General features: G+C 39.3%; 1 protein-coding gene across 1 annotated transcript; it reads left to right on the top strand.

Annotated features, from left to right (window-relative positions):
- Window positions 1-8,301: 8,301 nt before the first annotated feature.
- On the top strand, window positions 8,302-18,465 carry LOC125589046 (acetyl-CoA carboxylase 1-like). Its single transcript, XM_048761208.1, has 32 exons — window positions 8,302-8,854; window positions 8,947-9,287; window positions 9,359-9,565; window positions 9,763-9,924; window positions 9,996-10,088; window positions 10,188-10,283; window positions 10,366-10,539; window positions 10,632-10,725; window positions 10,810-10,988; window positions 11,058-11,108; window positions 11,223-11,262; window positions 11,365-11,489; window positions 11,578-11,694; window positions 11,769-11,843; window positions 11,912-11,968; window positions 12,050-12,154; window positions 12,261-12,347; window positions 12,427-12,618; window positions 12,703-12,891; window positions 12,958-13,068; window positions 13,164-13,253; window positions 13,347-13,523; window positions 13,626-13,706; window positions 13,798-13,920; window positions 14,038-14,286; window positions 14,360-14,673; window positions 14,778-15,006; window positions 15,088-15,383; window positions 15,477-15,693; window positions 15,765-15,941; window positions 16,021-18,147; window positions 18,219-18,465. Exons 1-32 carry the CDS (start codon window positions 8,557-8,559, stop codon window positions 18,273-18,275), a joined length of 6,930 nt encoding a protein of 2,309 aa, XP_048617165.1. The 5' UTR covers window positions 8,302-8,556; the 3' UTR covers window positions 18,276-18,465.
- Window positions 18,466-18,967: the final 502 nt, after the last annotated feature.

Genomic DNA, 18,967 nt, shown 5'->3' with positions numbered 1-18,967 from the left:
ACGAATTAACATCGAAAACCATTTCGTTGTTAAACGTCCGTCGTAACAGAGGTTTAGTCGTAAACACGTGGTAACGTTTATGAGGAATGCGTTCCTTGTAAAATGGAAGGAAACATTTCGTTGTAAAGTACTCATATTATTTCGATGTAAAGTACTCGTATTATTTCGATGTAAACTCCATGTAACATTTACGAGGATTTTACAATGCTGCCCATGTAAGCTCCACGTAAACGTTACGACGTTACGAAGATTTCGTTGTAAATTCCATGTAAAGTTTACAACGAATTTACATCGTTTCTTGCCATCTAATATTAAATTAAAATAATAATATTATTTAAAAATCGAAATTTTAAATATAAAATGAAATATGAAAATGAAAACATATTTTTAAAAACTATTTAAAAATCATAACATAATATTTAAATTCATAATACAAAATGAAACAAAAAAAAACTACTACATATTATCGAAGTAGTCGGTGGCGGTGCTCGTTGAGAACGGTCTGGATCGGCATCTTCGGGATTCCGTATTGGCATCCCGAGAGCGGCTCATCTCTCATTTAGTGCTCACTGCATAGTCGGGTTTTCCACCGCCATCGCGTCCAGCAGATCCTCAAGAGAGTCTAAATGATCCTGCTGGCTATCTATCCGAGCTCTCATCTGAGAGTTCTCTTCATCCCGTCTCGAAGCGTACGACGAAGTTGCCTTAGCAACTTCGTTAACAGAACCTATGCCCACTGTCCGTCCCTTCATTCTAGGAGCCACCTATATAAGCATATTAATATAGTTAAATTTTATTAAATAGTTAAATTTATTTAAATAAATTTATAAAGTTTTACCTCTTCGAAGATCCCGTCGACCTCTTCGGTGGTCAGTTTGACGGGTGATCCATCAGGAGACTGCTGGGTCAATTGCGTCTCCCGCTCTTCAACCCGAGAAGCCATTGCGTTGAAGAGTTTCTCGGATGCCGGATCCACAAAAATCTCGTCTGATGTGGCGTGAGTCATCTCGAATAGATCAGACAGAGATGGTAAGACTCCCATCTTCTCATACTACAAACAAAAAAAATTAAATAAAATTAAATATTAAAATTTAAATTAATTAAAAAATTCAAAATAAATATTAGAAACAACTTATAGCTTCTAGACGGATTTCGGCGTGAGGCTTTTGTCCGGTTCTGTGAACCATGGGCAAATGACCATCTTTGTCCTTCGTTCTTCACAAAGCGGAGCACGAGTTGGCCTTACGGATCGAAGAGGGTAGCTCCCAATAGGCGATGAGATCATCCCATACTTCCTTCGTGAGCTCGGTGGGCTTTCCCTGATAACCGTAGATCTCTCACTTGTCCTTCCAATTGGAGACAGTGTTGCAAAGGCGGGTCTTTGCCTTTGCAACGAACTCCCTCTTCACCCTCTCGGTGATTCCCAAGGACCAGTGCCACCTTTGTTGAAACAAACAAAATTTTGAAAAATTAAAAATAAATATTTAATTTAAATATTTAATTAGATTTAAAAAAAAAATATCACCACAAAACATTCAAACCAAGTCGTCTTAACGTGGTCTGGAGTCTTGCTCCAATTCGGATAGGCTCCGTCGTAGTATCCCTTGATCGTCTCCGACACGCTTCGGCCAACACGGTTGTTGGCCCCAAACCTGAAAAGAGAACCTAATTGTTAAAAAAAAAAATTAATGTACTAAAAAATAATAAGTTACCAATAAGTTCCCGGCGGTCTATCGGGATCCAGAGCACCCAAGCCCTCTCTTCCATGCTGGGCGAGCAAATCCTCCACTGTATATCTCGCGTATGGGGCAGATGGAGGCACACACAAATCTGGATGAACTCCACCTGCTGGGACAGGCTGAGGTGCAGCGGCTGGAGGAGGAGGTGGTGGAGGCATATGAGGTGCAGGAGGAGAAGGACTCCAAGAAACACTCTAAGATGTCTGAGAGTCCGGAACTGCCTCGGAAGATGATGGACCGGAAGAAGATGTCCTGACACCATCATGAAACATCTGAGAGTAAGTAGGTGCAGCTGGCTTTCTTCTATGACCCATCTAAATTAAAAAAAAAAAAATTACAGTTAGTTTTATCATTAACGACAAAATTTAAAAATATTATTCAGATACCTAACTAATCACCTAAACTAATTACCTATACTAACCATTTAAACTAATTACCTATACAAACCACTTAAACTAATTACCTATACTAACCACCTAAAATTAAACAAATTATTTTTAAAAAAATTAGAGAGAGAGAGAGAGAGATTACCTTGGAGGAGTGGAGAGGGATTTGGGAGGAATGAACGAGCAAAGCTCGTTCTGAGGCGTCGCCTATATATAAGAAAAGACATTCCTCGTAAAAGTCATCGTAAAGTTACGACAAAGTTACCAGACCCACGTTTTTTCAGTTACAACGAAATTACCAGGCCCGCTTTTTTCATTTACGACGAATTTACCAGGCCCGTGTTTTTAACTTTACAACGAATTTACGTGGAATATTTACGAGAATTTTCGTGGAAGGGTCATGCTTTTTTCATTTACGACGAATTTACCAGGCCCATGTTTTTGTTTACGACGACTTTACGAGGCTTAACCCAAAACCCCGAAATCCGAAAACCTAAACCCCAAAGTCACTTATCTTATAACACCATCTTCTTCTTTACATCTTCTTCCTCATTATCTCTTTATCCAACTTAAACCCTAAACTCCAAACTAATTTCTTAAAACCAAAGGAAAACATATTATATAAAACAACATATGTTACACATACATTAAAATGAGAAAATGAAAAAGAAAAACTACATTTGTTACACATACATTAAAATTAAAATGAGAAAATGGAAAAGAAAAACAACATTTGTTACATAGATTACATCATTCTGAATCGTTTTCATTCTCATCATGATCAGTACAATGATCATCGTCGCTTCCATCAAACTCGTCTTCACGTGCTTCATCTGTCACATCTCCGGAAGATCTTCATATTGTTGGTTTTCCGGATCGATCAGAAGGATTTAATTAATTTGTTGATCAGGTACATCAACTTCATTGATAACGTCTTCTTCTTGCAAATGTGGTTCTTCTCCAGCAACAATTCGTCCACGAGGTATAATTTTTATAACAGCTAACCAGTTTATCCCTGAACTTCGAAGGTGAGGGTATGGAAGGAAACTAACTAGCTCGGCTTGAGAAGCTAGGATGAAAGGTTCGAACTTGTTGTATCTGCTCCCAGAATTGACATCCACAACACCAAATTTGTTAACCCGAACACCTCGGTTCACAACGAGGTCGAACCATTCATATTTGAAGAGGACGCATTTTAGCTTCAATAACTCCGGAAATTCGACTTCAATAATCTCCTGCAAGATCCCGTAAAAGTCTGTTTCGCCTTTCACACATATTCCGTAGTTACTTGTTGCCCGATGTCTCCCATACTCGTATGTGTGAAAGGTAAAACCTCGTGTAAAATACATAGGTGATGTGGTGACCTTTGCTACTGGACCTGGACCAAATCGTGAAACCATACGGGGTAATATGGATCGTCATACTCAGCCTACAAAAAGAATAACCGTTAAAATTATCTTATAGCATCACTGTTAAAATGAGATATATATATATACCTGTGATTTTAACCACTTGACAAAGTGCTTATCTTTCTGTGCGTCCACCTCAGTTGAGGATATTCCTGGTATTGCCTCTTCAACTTGAGATACAAACAGGCTGCAAATAAAATGAATGCTTTAGATCATATATAATTAACATTTTTCATATAATTAACATTCACAAGAATATTTACCTCTCAAAGGAACGAATTAGTGCATCCTCGCAGTTGAGCAAAATATAAGTGTGGGCACTATGCTTATCTTCTTCACATGACCACCATACTTCTTTCAGTTTACCACCAAACAGTCCAATTTGACAGAAAATGTCAGGAACACCATCAACTGCATATGATGTCGGTACTCCTCCATCATTGTATCTTCTAGGAACTTTTTTTCTCGTACGAACAGTTGGAGCAAAGTAGTATGATGTGAAGTTAGATGTTTCCGCTGTCAAACTCCCAGCAACTATTGAACCTTCGACCTTTGCAAGATTTCTTGCTTTTCCCTTCAAATGTTTTATGGAACGCTCAAACCGATACATCCATCCATTGTGAACAGGTCCACGAAGCAATGCTTCATACGGGAGGTGGACAACTAGATGCTCCATGACGTCAAAAAATGAAGGTGGAAATATCTTCTCCAGATTGCACAATATGATCGGAATGTTCTCATGAAGTTGTTCGATGACTTCTTCTTTGAACGTATGTGTGCTAAGATCTCTGAAGAAGGGTCTGGTGGCTGTATATTGCAAAAGTAACCCAATTAATAACATTTCATAACATATGTACATATATTATAAATTGATATTTACCTGCAATTGCTTCATGTACATTTGTTGGAAGGAGCTCGGCAAAAGCAAATTGAAGTAGTCATTGCATAAACACATGACAATCATGACTCTTCATTCCTGAGAACTTTTGACCTCGTTCAACACATCTTGACATATTAGAAACATAACCATCAGGGAACTTAAATTCTGATGCAACCCAGTCAAACAAAGTTATTTTGGCTTCTGATGACAACTGAAAGATAGGAACATGAACGTTTCCATTGCTCTTGATATGTAACTCACTTCTTGAGCAAATATCCGGTAAGTCCATCCTTAACTTCTTGTTATCTTATGTTTTCTCAGGGACGTTCAGTATTGTATTCATGATGTTGTCAAAAATGTTCTTTTCTATATGCATCACATCCAGGTTGTGACGTAAAAGAAGATCCTTCCAGTAAGGCAACTCCCAAAATATACTCTTCTTATGCCGATTGTGCGCCACACCATACCCATCATACATATTTCCAGGAACATGCCAGTTTTCTCCACACTTAATTGTTTCCTGAGCTCCGTAATAATCAATGTCCGCTTCGATCTGTTGGCCGGTGAAATATGGAGGAGGACTGTCTCTGACAACTCTTTTGTACCTAAATAATGTCTTATTTCTTCTGTACGGATGAGAAATGGGAAGAAACCGACGATGACAGTCAAACCAACAACTCTTCCTACCATTCTTCAGTTAAAAAGCATCTGTCGATCCAAAACAATATTGACAAGATAATCTTCCATGTGTTGTCCAACCAGACAACATCCCATAAGCAGGAAAGTCACTTATCGTCCACAGCAGAACTGCTCGCATCGTAAATTTTTTTTTTCAACGAACAATCATACCCATCACCCCTTCTGACCACAACTCCTTTAGCTCTTGTATCAATGGTTGAAGAAAAACATCTAGCGACCGTTTTGGATGCTTCAGCCCATGGATTAATATGGTTAAGAACAGAAATTCTTGTTCCATGCACATTTCCGGCAGCAGATTATACGGCGTAAGAATGACTGGCCACAAAGAATATTGTCTCCTAGACATTTCGAATGGACTAAATCTATCGGTGCATAACCCAAGATAGACATCTAGAATATTTCTACTGAAATATGGGTGTACCTTGTTGAAATGTTTCCACGCTCTTGCATCTGATGGTTGAGCGACCTCGCCATCCCTCTGGAGATGTTCGGCATGCCACCTCATCGATGCAACAGTTCTCTCAGAATGATATAACCTTTTCAACCTGTCTGTAATTGGTAGGTACCACATCCTTTGGTACGGTACCCTATTCCTTCCACGTCCTTGCGGTTTGAATCGTGGTTTCTTGCAGAATCGACACTCTTCTAGCTTCTCATCATCTTTCCAGTAGATCATGCAGTTGTCGATGCAAACATCTATCATCTCCGAAGGCAACCCAAGACTATAAACCAATTTTTGAATCTCATAATAGATTCAACAGACACGTTGTCTTCTGGCAAATACTCTTTAAACAACTCCGCCCATGCATTCATGCAATTCTCAGGTAAATTATGATCCATTTTAATATTCATCATCCTACCTGCTAGAGACAATTTAAAGAGACCTTTTCTACAACCAGTGTAGATTGGTTGATTTGCAGCATCTAGCATTTCATAAAACCTTTTGCATCCAAATTAGGTTCTTCTACATTTCCAGTTCTATCATCTATTGTTGTAGTTGTTTCTAAAAATGCATCAGTAATCATGTCTTGAACCCTATCATGATCTACCATCTGACCTTCTTGATGATAATTATATTCATTACGCAAATGATTCGGTTCTTCATTATTACCAACATCCTCAAAATTATTATTACTATTACTAGCTTCATTTCCACCATAACCCTCTCCGTGTTGATACCAAATATAATATTGTGGTGTAAATCCTATGTTTACTAAATGCTTCCATACAGTTTCACTACGTGCAAATTTTGAATTCTCTCATTTCCGACAAGGTCAGAACATCTTACCGCTTTCCTGCGTGATCGGTGTAGAGTCCGCCTGGTACATGAATGTCTCTAACCCGCTCAGAAATGCATTCGTCACTCTCCCTTCCGAATCTTTATGAGAATACATCCAACTCCGTAGCTCTTAAATATTACCACCGTCCGCCATTTTTTTTTCGGAATTTTTTTTTTGGAAATTGTTTTGGGATTTTTTGGGAATTTTTTTTTTTAATTTTTTCTGGAATTTTTTTTCTCAAAACTTTTTTCTTCTTCTTTTCCTTTGTGTGTTGTGAGAGAGTGAGTTGTGAGAAATGACATATATATAGAAAAAATTTCGAATTTGGTAGATGAAGTATAACAATGATTTTACTAGGAAAATTTTACTAGGGTTTTACATCTCTCTTACATCGGTTTTACAAGAAATTTACAACGAAATTAGGCAATTCAAAGCGCATTGAATACACGTTTTCACCAGTAAATAACAGTAACATGTTTTATCTTAATATCCTCGTATATTTACGATGAATATTGTTCGCGACGTACTTTCGTCGTAAATGTACAATGTATTTACGACAAAATGTTTTTCTTGTAATTTTACGTCTACGTTACGACGAATTTCTATTTCGTCGTAACATCCTCGTAAACTACTCGTAAGTTTACGAGGAAAAATTTTTCTCGTAACTTTTCGTCGTTACGGAAACGTTTTCTTGTAGTGAGAGAATACACTAATTTTTATCAAATCTTTATTATTCAACATCATTAATTTTTATATATACTTTAGTAACATTAGAAAATTCCGTAACTTTTATTTAAGGAAAAAATAAAAAATATTAATAATAAATTTATGGTTAGTTTAATAAAAAGTTTATTATATATTTAGATGAACCAACATGTTTCTCTAAGAATTCTAAAACTCATTGTGGTGATGACACATGACTACCCTAAATGTTGTAATGATTCTCTTTTAATATATATGAGATATAATTTTAGCGAATAAAATTATATATTGTAATGACTTCTAATGAACTATATATCTTCGTATGTTTTCATGTCATGGATACACAGAGAAAAATTAATTTGGGTGTGGACAACATTGGAATAGCATTCATTCATTTTGACACCCGACCCAGACCCGCGGTTGAACCTGTAAATCCGGTAACCCAGAAAAAACTTGGTTTGAGTTTAGTGAAAAACCCAATATTTAGAAACCCGTAAAAATCCAGTAAAACTCGAAACCTGATACCGGTTGAACCACCAATTGAACCAATAAATAACTTTTACTTCTTTTTTGAGTTTTTAATTATGTTTTTAGATTATATTTTATATTCTAAATTTCCAATTAAGAAATTAGGTGCTGACAAAAAAAAGATGTTAGATTTTCACTTTTCAATTTTATATTTGTGATTTTAGATTTTGATGAAGATTTTACTATGCCATCTGAAGAAAATGAAGTGAACGATGGTAGAGAGAACCAAAATTAGTTGAAGTGATTTGGTGTTAGTTTATTTCTGTTATTGACAATTTATTACAATGATCTTTTATTTTTGGTTTATTTTGTATTTAAAGTTTAATTTATTATTCACATTAAATATTTAAATATTTATAAATTTTATGTCTTGATTTTTTTATATATCATAACTCTTACTTTGTTAGAAAAATTTATAAATAGTCTAAACTATTTTTTGATATTTTGTATGTCAAATGAAAATAAAAATTTAAAACTAAAATTAAATATTTTCTAAATGTTTTTAAACATAAAATATATACATACCCAAACTATTATTTTATGTTTTAAAAACATTTTAAATTATTAAATTTTAGTTTCTATATTTTTATTTACATAGCTGATATATTATTATATAATAAAATTAATTCATTTATTAACCCGCGGTTAACCTGCGGTCGATCCAGTGACCCAGCAACCCGGTAAATCGTCCGGTTCAGTGTCCAGGTCGGATTTAAAAATATCGGGTATTATACTTTTTTCTTGGTTTAGAATATATTTGAATCGTAGATTTAGTGCTGTCTAAATATTAGGAAAGTTATTTTATATCTTTAAAATGAAAAGATTTAATATGGAGGGTACTTGAGTATTTTTACAAGGTTCTAGGGTTACGTTTTCTACAACACTATTCACGGTCATTTTGGTCTGGCTTGGTTGCAAAGTTTTCTGTCAAACATGGAGATGAGAGCTTTAGTTTCGTGTTCTGCTGCCGGAAATGGAGCTTCTGATCGGTTTAGACTCTCCAATGTTTCACCATGGATCACATCAGCTCGTGGTGCAAGTGGCAGTGACTCCCCAGCCACAGTGAAGCTGGGAAGCAGCTCTATGATTAGAGCTTTCAAAGGAGTTTCGATTTACAAAAACAAGACCAGAAGGAATGTTCTGTCTCAAAGGAACAAACAGTTCCGTCCTATGGCCTACTTAGGAAGGAAGGACTTGAGCAGCCCTGATCCGACCTCCTTCTGCGATAATGGTTTGCTTTATTATTTTTGCATTTTATTTAAAGTCGTATTCATATCGATGAAACTAAGCAAATCGTAATATTTTTGCATTTTATTTTTACAGATATATCTGAACCTCAAGGGACCGGATCCATTAATGGGAATGATCATAGTGCTGTAAGAGTGTCTCAAGTCGATGAGTTCTGTAAGGCTCATGGTGGAAAAAGGCCAATCCATAGCATTTTGGTTGCTACCAATGGAATGGCAGCTGTCAAGTTGATACGGAGTGTTAGAGCATGGTCTTACCAAACATTTGGCTCGGAAAAATCCATATCATTGGTGGCCATGGCGACTCCTGAAGACATGCGGATCAATGCGGAACATATCAGGATCGCTGATCAGTTTATGCAAGTCCCGGGTGGAACGAACAATAACAATTATGCTAATGTTCATCTTATTGTAGAGGTGAGTGCAACTTTGTGCGAGCTACCTTTTTTTTTTTGCTTTAGTCTACTAATACAATTGTAAATATGCAGATGGCTCAAGCAACAGGTGTGGATGCAGTTTGGCCTGGTTGGGGTCATGCATCTGAAAACCCTGAGTTGCCTGATGCATTAAAGGCCAAAGGAGTCATATTTCTTGGTCCTACAGCAGCCTCAATGTTAGCATTAGGCGATAAGATTGGTTCGTCCTTGATTGCACAAGCTGCTGATGTACCTACTCTGCCATGGAGTGGTTCCCATGTAAGTGAAGCTGAACTTGCTTACCAGAGACTGATGAAAAACATTCGCCTTAGGTCTCCAAATCTTTTGAAAAACATTACATACATAGGCTCCCAAACATTCGCTTTAGGTCTCCAAACTATTGAAATCTTTATTAAATCGCCTAGAGCCCCCAAAATATTTATATAAAAGTGCTGATCAGTTCTGATGTTTTCCAGGTTAAAATACCTCCTGGTAGCAGCATGGTAACGATCCCCGAGGAGATGTACAGGCAAGCTTGTGTCTACACTACCGAAGAAGCGGTTGCTAGTTGTCAAGTTGTCGGTTATCCAGCAATGATCAAAGCTTCGTGGGGTGGTGGTGGTAAAGGCATTAGGGAGGTAACCTAGTGTAGATAATGCCTTTGGAGTGTCACTTTGAAAGTGTACTTACTCTGCATTCATTTTCGTAGGTCCATGATGATGATGAGGTTAGGACTCTATTCAAGCAAGTTCAAGGCGAGGTCCCAGGCTCGCCGATATTCATAATGAAGGTTGCTTCCCAGGTATGTATGGCAGATTTACATTAAAAAAAATAGATCACTTGATCGAAGCACACAGCTGATGAGTGCATTGCTTTTTTTTCTCTTTATTAAATTTTGTAGAGTCGGCATCTAGAGGTGCAGCTGCTCTGTGACCAATATGGAAATGTTTCAGCTTTGCATAGCCGTGATTGTAGCGTCCAGAGAAGACACCAAAAGGTTTGTTATCAATTGATCTAAATTGTTAAGACCACCTATGATTGCTTGACTTGTTACTTTATTGGGTTTTGTTATCACACAGATCATCGAGGAGGGTCCCATCACTGTGGCTCCCCGAGATACCGTGAAGAAGCTGGAGCAGGCAGCTAGAAGGTTGGCTAAGAGTGTTAACTATGTTGGAGCTGCTACTGTTGAGTTTCTCTACAGCATGGACACTGGGGACTACTTCTTCTTAGAGCTTAACCCTAGGTTACAGGTTTGTTTCCTTCAAAAGGTTTCCAGTTTATTTCTACGAAACGTTTGGTCTTTTGAAAAGTAGAAAAAAAAAAAACTTGTTTTGAGGGTTAGGTCGAGCACCCTGTAACCGAGCGGATCGCTGACATAAATCTTCCAGCTGCCCAAGTTGCTGTCGGTATGGGAATCCCTCTCTGGCAAATCCCTGGTATGCTTATTTACCCAAAAAGGCAGCGATTCCTCCTTTCTAGTCCCCCATATGCGTATTGTAATGGACTTTAATATATCTCAGAGATAAGACGGTTCTATGGTATAGAACAATATGATTCGTGGAGGACAACATCTTTGCTAGCCTCCCCTTTTGATTTTGATAAAGCTGAATCTGTAAGGCCAAAAGGTCACTGTGTCGCTGTCCGGGTGACAAGCGAGGATCCTGATGACGGGTTTAAACCCACCAGCGGTCAAGTGCAGGTAAAAACGGTAGCTGTCGAATGAAAATGTGAAAATGTCTATTGTAACACTCTTATGAACTTGTGACAGGAGCTTAGTTTTAAGAGCAACCCAAATGTGTGGGGGTACTTCTCTGTCAAGGTATACATACATACATGTCTATGGATGCTCTTCTGTATTATATCTTTAGTCTTTTTTTATTGAAAAAAAATCCTCATGTCTTTAATCTTACAACTTCAAATTTTCTTTTTACAGTCTGGTGGAGGCATCCACGAGTTCTCAGATTCTCAGTTTGGTAAGTTTAATGTAATTTTTTTTGCATGCTAGGTCAGTTATATTCTCGAGTTTTTTAAAAAAAAAATACAAATTTAAACTTGTTTTAAAATCTTCAACTCAGGACATGTTTTTGCATTTGGGGAATCCAGAGCCATGGCAATATCAAATATGGTTCTTGCGCTGAAAGAAATTCAAATTCGTGGAGGAGTTAGGACTAACGTTGACTACACGATTGACCTTCTACATGTACGCTTCCCTTCTTCCTAGTCACACTCTGTGTTTACAGAAAAAAATGCACTCTCTGACAAGGATCATCATGCCAATTGTTGATCAGGCTTCTGATTACCGGGAAAACAAAATTCACACTGGTTGGTTGGACAGTAGAATTGCTATGCGGGTCCGAGCAGATAGGCCTCCGTGGCACCTCTCTGTTGTCAGCGGGACTCTCTATGTAAGTTTCTCAGAGATCAGAGTTTTCTTGTAAAAAGTTTGTATGGTGACACAGAGGATGTTTTATTTGTCCAGAAAGCATCAGCGACTGGTGCTGCCGTGGTCTCGGATTACATTGCTTATCTTGACAAGGGGCAAATTCCCCCAAAGGTATTAAATTATCTGATCTCTTGCTGGTGATCTTTTATCTTACTTTTTTTTTTTTTTTTAAACTGCAGCATATATCTCTTGTGCATTCTCAAGTGTCTCTGAATATTGAAGGAAGTAAATATACGGTATGTTTCTAGTGCCCAATTAATTCTACTTGTCTGGATTTCTTCTGCCATATTAAATTGCGAACATAAATGTTTCTCTAGGTTGATGTGGTCCGGAGTGGATCAGGAAGCTACAAGCTAAGAATGAACAACTCAGAAGTGGCAGCAGAAATACACACTCTACGTGATGGAGGTTTGTTGATGCAGGCAAGTTTCATACTAACAAAACAGAAGCAACATATGTCACACCACATATATTAACTGCCTTTCAGAATCTCACCTCCAGCCCGTTGATTTTCACTGTCTATTGCAGTTGGATGGTAAAAGCCATGTTATATATGCACAGGAAGAAACCTCAGGCACCCGTCTTCTGATTGACGGCAAAACTTGTTTACTTCAGGTTTCAAATTGAATTTTTTTTCTGTCTTACCTTACTACCTCACATTTATCTGAAGTCTCTTTTTTTTGGCTTTATTCAGAATGAACACGACCCTTCAAAATTAATGGCTGAGACACCGTGCAAGCTAGTTAGGTATCTGGTTTCAGATGATAGCAGCATTGATGCTGATACACCCTATGCAGAGGTTGAGGTCATGAAGATGTGCATGCCGCTTCTTTCACCTGCGTCAGGAGTTATCCATTTTAAAATGTCAGAGGGACAAGTCATGCTGGTAAAATGCTGCTACTTTAGTTACGTACAAATAGATTTTGTTGACTTTTTTTATTTATCAACTCATCCATTATTTTTCTTGCAGCCTGGTGAACTTATAGCCAATCTTGATCTTACTGATCCTTCGACTGTAAGAAAGGCCGAACCCTTCCATGGTCGCTTCCCAAGATTAGGGCTTCCAACGGAAATTTCTGCTAAAGTTCATAAGAGATGTGCTGCAACTTTAAATGCTGCTCGCATGATTCTTGCCGGCTATGAGCATCAAGTAGATGAGGTAAAACACCGTTTGATCCAACTTTCTTAAGATTATTTCTGGCGCTTGAGATTGTTCATAATGCAGGTTGTTCAAGACTTGGTTTCTTGCCTTGATAGCCCTGAACTCCCATTCCTTCAGTGGCAAGAGTGCTTTGCAGTTCTGGCGACACGGTTACCAAAAGATCTCAGAATCATGGTAAACACTTATTAATATGTTATCCCATTCTTGCATTATTTGTTTTTTAGTTTTAAGACTTTTAATAATGTTTCTCTTTTAAAATTCTATATCAGCTAGAATCAAAGTACATGGAATATGAGTGTATCTCCAGGAACTCCTTGACCGCAGATTTTCCTGCCAAACTTTTAAAAGGCATTCTAAAGGTGATTGATTGACCTATTTATTTCTTCCAATATTTGAGATCCTATGATCCTGTTGTTACTCTGAACTAACTCGGTCACCACTTGTTGAGACAGGCTCATGTAGCATCTTGTGATGAGAATGAGAGAGGTGCCCTTGAAAGGCTCATTGAACCATTGATGAGCCTTGCAAACTCTTACGAAGGTGGTAGAGAAAGTCATGCCTGTGCTATTGTTCGTTCCCTCTTTGAGGAATATCTATCAGTAGAAGGATTATTCAACGATAACATGCTGGTAATACATATATATATATATACATGGTTCAATTTGATTTATATACGGCTTTGTGGTTGCTAGCTATGTCTGAGGAGTCATTTTTATCTTTCTTTTCGACAGGCTCATGTTATAGAACGTATGCGTCAGGAATACAAGAAAGTAGATCGGTCGAAGATTGTGGATATAGTGCTGTCACACCAGGTCCGTAATTATCCTTCTCAGACCAGGTTTTTACTGTCTTCATCACACTATGTCATTGAATTGGGTATGCTACATCTATTGTTCTTTTCAGGGCCTAAAAAGCAAAAACAAGCTCGTTCTCCGACTCATGGAGCATTTTGTTTATGCTAATCCTTCTGTGTACAGAGATAAACTTGTCCGATTCTTGACACTTAACCATACTAACTACTCTGATGTGAGTTTAGTTTCCTTGTGTGATATAATAATATGGATACCTTAACCATACTAACTACACTTAAACATCTCTAGATTGTGTGTGTACCTTTAACTGATGATCAATTTGTGTGTGTAGGTGGTGCTCAAGGCGATTCAATTACTCGAACAGAGAAAACTAAGTGAACTTCGTTCTAGCATTCTGTCGGAGTTAGAAATGTGTGCAGAGGATGGGGAAAATATGGATACTCCCAAGAGTAAGTGTGCCATGGAAGATCTTGTGAGCGCACCTTTAGCTGTTGAAGATGCTCTCGTGGGACTATTTGACCACAGCGACCGCACACTTCAAAGATTAGTTGTTGAGACTTATATTCGCAGATTGTACCAGGTTCTACTTCATTCTTTTGCACCCTTATTATTATTATTAAACACTTCATATTAACTTGTACCTTTGTCATTAGCCCTACGTCGTTAAAGAAAGCGTGAGGATGCAGTGGCACCAATATGGTCTTATTGCTTCCTGGGAGTTTCTAGACGATCTTATGGAAAGAAAAACCACTGACTCAGATGATGACCAAGAGACATGTGAAAAAGTTTTTGTTGAGAAGCGTAGAAAGAAAAAAAAGGGGTTTATGGTTATAATCAAATCGCTGGAGTTTTTGCCGAATATAATAAGTGCAGCACTGACAGAAACAAACCACAGCGACTATGAATCTCCTTTATCTGGCAATATAATGCACATTGCTATTGTGGGCATGAGTCTTCTTCAGGACAGGTACTTGACACAAGCCTGTGACGTTTTCAAACTAAGGTAGGTGCTAGATATATCGTCTAACCATATCTGTTAACGCTGCTGCTTTAATTTGTTCGCCTTATTAGTGAGAATGAGGAACAAGCTCAAGGAAGAGTGGACAAAGTTCTCAAAGAGGAAGAAGTAAGTTCGAGACTCCGTTCTGCAGGTGTCGGTGTGGTAAGCTGTATAATCCAGCGGGATGAAGAACAAACGCCTATTAGACATTCGTTCCATTGGTCGATGGAGAAACAGTATTACGCAGAAGAGCCGATGCTGCGCCATCTTGAACCTCCTCTTTCCATATACCTTGAGTTGGTATGAATGAAACGTTAATAAAATTCTTGTTTGACAAGCATTCTATATTCATGATCGTTTTTACTGTTTTGTCCGACGCAGGATAAGCTGAGAGGATATGAAAATATACAATATACCCCTACACGAGATCGTCAATGGCATCTGTATACTGTCACAGACAACAAGCCGGTGCCAGTCAGGAGGATGTTCCTGAGATCTCTTGTTCGACAAGGGCAGGATAACCAACTTAGCCTAACACTTGTTAGATCTTTGAGGGATGCGATGGAGGAACTTGAACTGAATGCCCATAAGGAGGATGCTATGAAACCAGACCACGCACATATGTTTCTTTGCCTATCTCGTGAACAGCAGATTAATGATCTTATGCCTTACCCCAGGTCTGCGATGCTAGCTGTGTCCTTGAGAACTTTATGTTATCAGACCTTATGGTAACAACTAACAATATTCATATTCATTTTTGTTTCTCACAGGAGAGTTGACGTGAATGCGGCGGAGGTTGAAGAAACTACAATGGAGATGATGTTAGAAGAAACAGTAGGAGAGATACACAAGTCAGCTGGAGTGAGAATGCATAGGTTGGGTGTGTGCGAGTGGGAAGTGCGCCTGCGGTTGGCGTCCTCTGGAGTGGCTAGTGGCGCTTGGAGGGCTGTGGTTACAAACGTGACAGGCCGTACATGCACTGTCCATGTAAACGTTCTGCTTCCTTGCATTAAATTTGATTAATACAGATAGTAACCTGCTGTGATTTGATGTTTCAGATATACCGAGAAGTTGAAGCGACTGGGGGAAACAGTTTAATTTATCAATCAATAACCAAGAAGGGACCTTTGCATGGAACCCCGATCAATGATCAATATAAGCCACTGGGACATCTTGACAGGCAACGACTAGCCGCAAGGAGGAGTAACACTACTTATTGCTATGATTTCCCTTTGGTTAGTTACTTAATTCATAAGATCACACATTTTGGCGTGTACTCTTTTGTCCACTTACCTTTGTTCTTTCTGTTTTTAGGCATTTGAGACAGCCTTGGAAGAGTTGTGGGAGTCACAACACCCGGGAGTTAAGAAACTTTATAAGAATACTCTGATCAATGTTGAAGAGCTTGTACTCTCTACTCCAGAAGGTTCTCTTATTCCGGTTAAAAGATTACCGGGTCTCAACGACTGTGGAATGGTGGCATGGACCCTAGAGATGTCGACTCCTGAGTTTCCAAAGGGACGGAAAATTATCATAGTCGCCAATGACGTCACCTTCAAAGCTGGGTCTTTTGGTCCTAGAGAGGACGCGTTTTTCCTCGCTGTGACTGAGCTCGCTTGCGCCGAGAAACTTCCCTTGATTTACTTAGCAGCAAACTCTGGCGCCCGGCTAGGGGTAGCTGAAGAAGTCAAAGCCTGCTTTAAAGTCGGATGGTCGGATGAAGTTTCCCCTGAGAATGGTTTTCAGTATATATACCTAAGCCCTGAGGATCATGCAAGGATTGGATCATCTGTCATTGCGCACGAAATAAAGCTGCCCAGCGGGGAAAAAAGGTGGGTCATTGATACAATCGTTGGTCAAGAAGATGGTATTGGCGTAGAGAATCTAACGGGAAGCGGGGCAATAGCGGGTGCTTACTCGAGGGCGTACAAGGAAACTTTTACTTTAACCTTTGTCAGTGGAAGAACGGTTGGCATTGGTGCTTACCTTGGCCGCCTGGGTATGCGGTGCATTCAGAGATTAGACCAGCCTATCATTTTGACTGGCTTTTCGACGCTGAACAAGTTACTTGGGCGTGAGGTCTACAGCTCTCACATGCAGCTCGGCGGCCCCAAAATCATGGGCGCAAATGGTGTTGTTCATCGTACAGTCTCAGATGATCTAGAAGGCGTGTCGGCGATTCTAAACTGGCTGAGCTACGTTCCTGCTCACGCGGGTGGCCCTCTTCCTCTTCTCGCCCCTTTAGATCCACCGGAGAGAACTGTGGAGTACGTCCCGCAGAACTCTTGCGACCCGCGAGCTGCTATAGCTGGGGTCAATGACAAGGCCGGTAAATGGCTTGGCGGTATCTTTGATAAAAACAGCTTTATCGAGACTCTGGAAGGCTGGGCGAGGACGGTTGTGACCGGTAGAGCTAAGCTCGGGGGAGTACCTGTTGGAGTTGTAGCAGTTGAGACGCAGACTGTGACGCAGATTATTCCAGCGGATCCTGGACAGGTGGACTCGCACGAAAGAGTGGTTCCGCAGGCAGGGCAAGTCTGGTTCCCTGGCTCAGCAGCCAAGACGGCTCAAGCGCTCATGGATTTCAACCGGGAAGGGCTTCCGTTGTTTATCCTAGCGAACTGGCGAGGGTTTTCAGGCGGGCAGAGAGATCTTTTCGAAGGGATACTCCAGGCTGGTTCAGCTATCGTCGAAAGTCTGAGAACGTATGGGCAGCCTGTGTTTGTGTACATCCCCAAGATGGGAGAGCTGCGAGGTGGAGCGTGGGTGGTTGTTGATAGCCAGATTAATTCGGATTACGTTGAAATGTATGCTGACGAAACTTCACGTGGGAATGTGCTCGAGCCCGAAGGGATGATAGAGATCAAATTTAGAAAGAGAGAGATGTTGGAGTGCATGGGAAGGTTGGACCAGAACCTGATCAGTCTCAGAGCAAAACTGCAAGACGCCAAACAAAGCGAGATGGACCTTATCAAGCAACAGATCAAAGCTCGGAAGAAGCAGCTTTTACCGCTTTACATCCAAATCGCCACCAAATTTGCGGATCTTCACGACACTTCCATGAGGATGGCAGCAAAAGGAGTGATCAAATGCGTTGTGGATTGGAGCGGTTCGCGATCCTTCTTCTATAGAAAGCTCATTCGGAGAATTGCGGAGAGCTCCCTGGTGAAACACGTAAGAGAAGCTTCTGGAGACAACTTATCGTACAAATCTGCAATGGGTTTGATTAAGGATTGGTTCTGCAAATCTGATGTTGCAAAGGGGAAAGAAGAGGCTTGGACAGACGACCAAGTGTTCTTTACATGGAAAGACAATGTTGGTAACTACGAATCCGAGCTCAGCGAGTTGAGAGCACGTAAACTGCTGAATCAACTTGCGGAGATTGGGAATTCATCTGATCTGCAGGCTCTGCCCCAGGGACTTGCCAATATTCTACACAAGGTAAAAACCATTTTTTGAATTCTAGAATTGTGTGTGTGTTGTGGAGGCCTGAGTGAATATGTGCGATGCAGGTGGAGCCTTTGAAAAGAAAAGAGCTAGTGGATGCTCTAAGAAAGGTGTTGAGTTGATATATCAAAGGGGTTTATAGCTTGTGCCCCCCAATAAAGTCTTTGGAATTGAAGTTAGAGCACCGTTAGCCTAGAGACCCTAAATGAATCAAGAGACCTTTTTTTTTTAATACTTTTTAATTGTAAAAGTGAATTAAGAGACTGGATTAAGAGACCTGAAAATTTAAGTGCTTCAATGCAAGTCTCTTAACTAAGGGTTCTTAAATTTTTTTAAAAAAAATTAAACACCAATTTTTTTTTATATTTCTTATTAAACTTAAACTTTTCTTTAAAACTTAAAATATAACATTTTAAACACTGATTTTAAAATAAAAACATAAAAACAAAGGTAAGTGTTTAAAAGTAAACTTCATAATTAAAACTCAAGTCATGACTAACCAATGTGTTTATTTGTATGTCAATAGGTAAGTGTGGATTATCTTACAAAACCACTTATAGTTTTCAAGGAAATGAATAGAATCCTCAAGCTAGGAGGACTCGCTCTAATGAGGTTGGTTCTCTTTTAACACAAACCTGCCAAGTCTTGTGGATTCTCAAACCGATCACTCCCTCTCTTGTCTTTACCTCTGCAGCTTCTCCAACCGTTGCTTCTTCACTAAAGCAATCTCGATATGGACATCGACTGGTGACGCAGATCATGCTCTCATTGTTGGATCATACTTTCACTATGCTGGCGGATATGAACCTCCTCA

Source organism: Brassica napus, chromosome C6 (assembly GCF_020379485.1).
Source record: "Brassica napus cultivar Da-Ae chromosome C6, Da-Ae, whole genome shotgun sequence".
NCBI lineage: Eukaryota > Viridiplantae > Streptophyta > Magnoliopsida > Brassicales > Brassicaceae > Brassica > Brassica napus.
This window is presented reverse-complemented; position numbering and strand designations above follow the sequence as displayed.

What these genes read in the sequence shown, in the direction of transcription:
- LOC125589046 (XM_048761208.1), top strand. Translation starts at nt 8,557, where the DNA reads ATGGAGATGAGAGCTTTAGTTTCGTGTTCTGCTGCCGGAAATGGAGCT. An exon ending in GTGGTAAAGGCATTAGGGAG is followed by an intron (nt 9,925 to 9,995) that starts GTAACCTAGTGT and finishes TCATTTTCGTAG; the next exon opens with GTCCATGATGATGATGAGGT. An exon ending in GCCGTACATGCACTGTCCAT is followed by an intron (nt 15,694 to 15,764) that starts GTAAACGTTCTG and finishes TTGATGTTTCAG; the next exon opens with ATATACCGAGAAGTTGAAGC.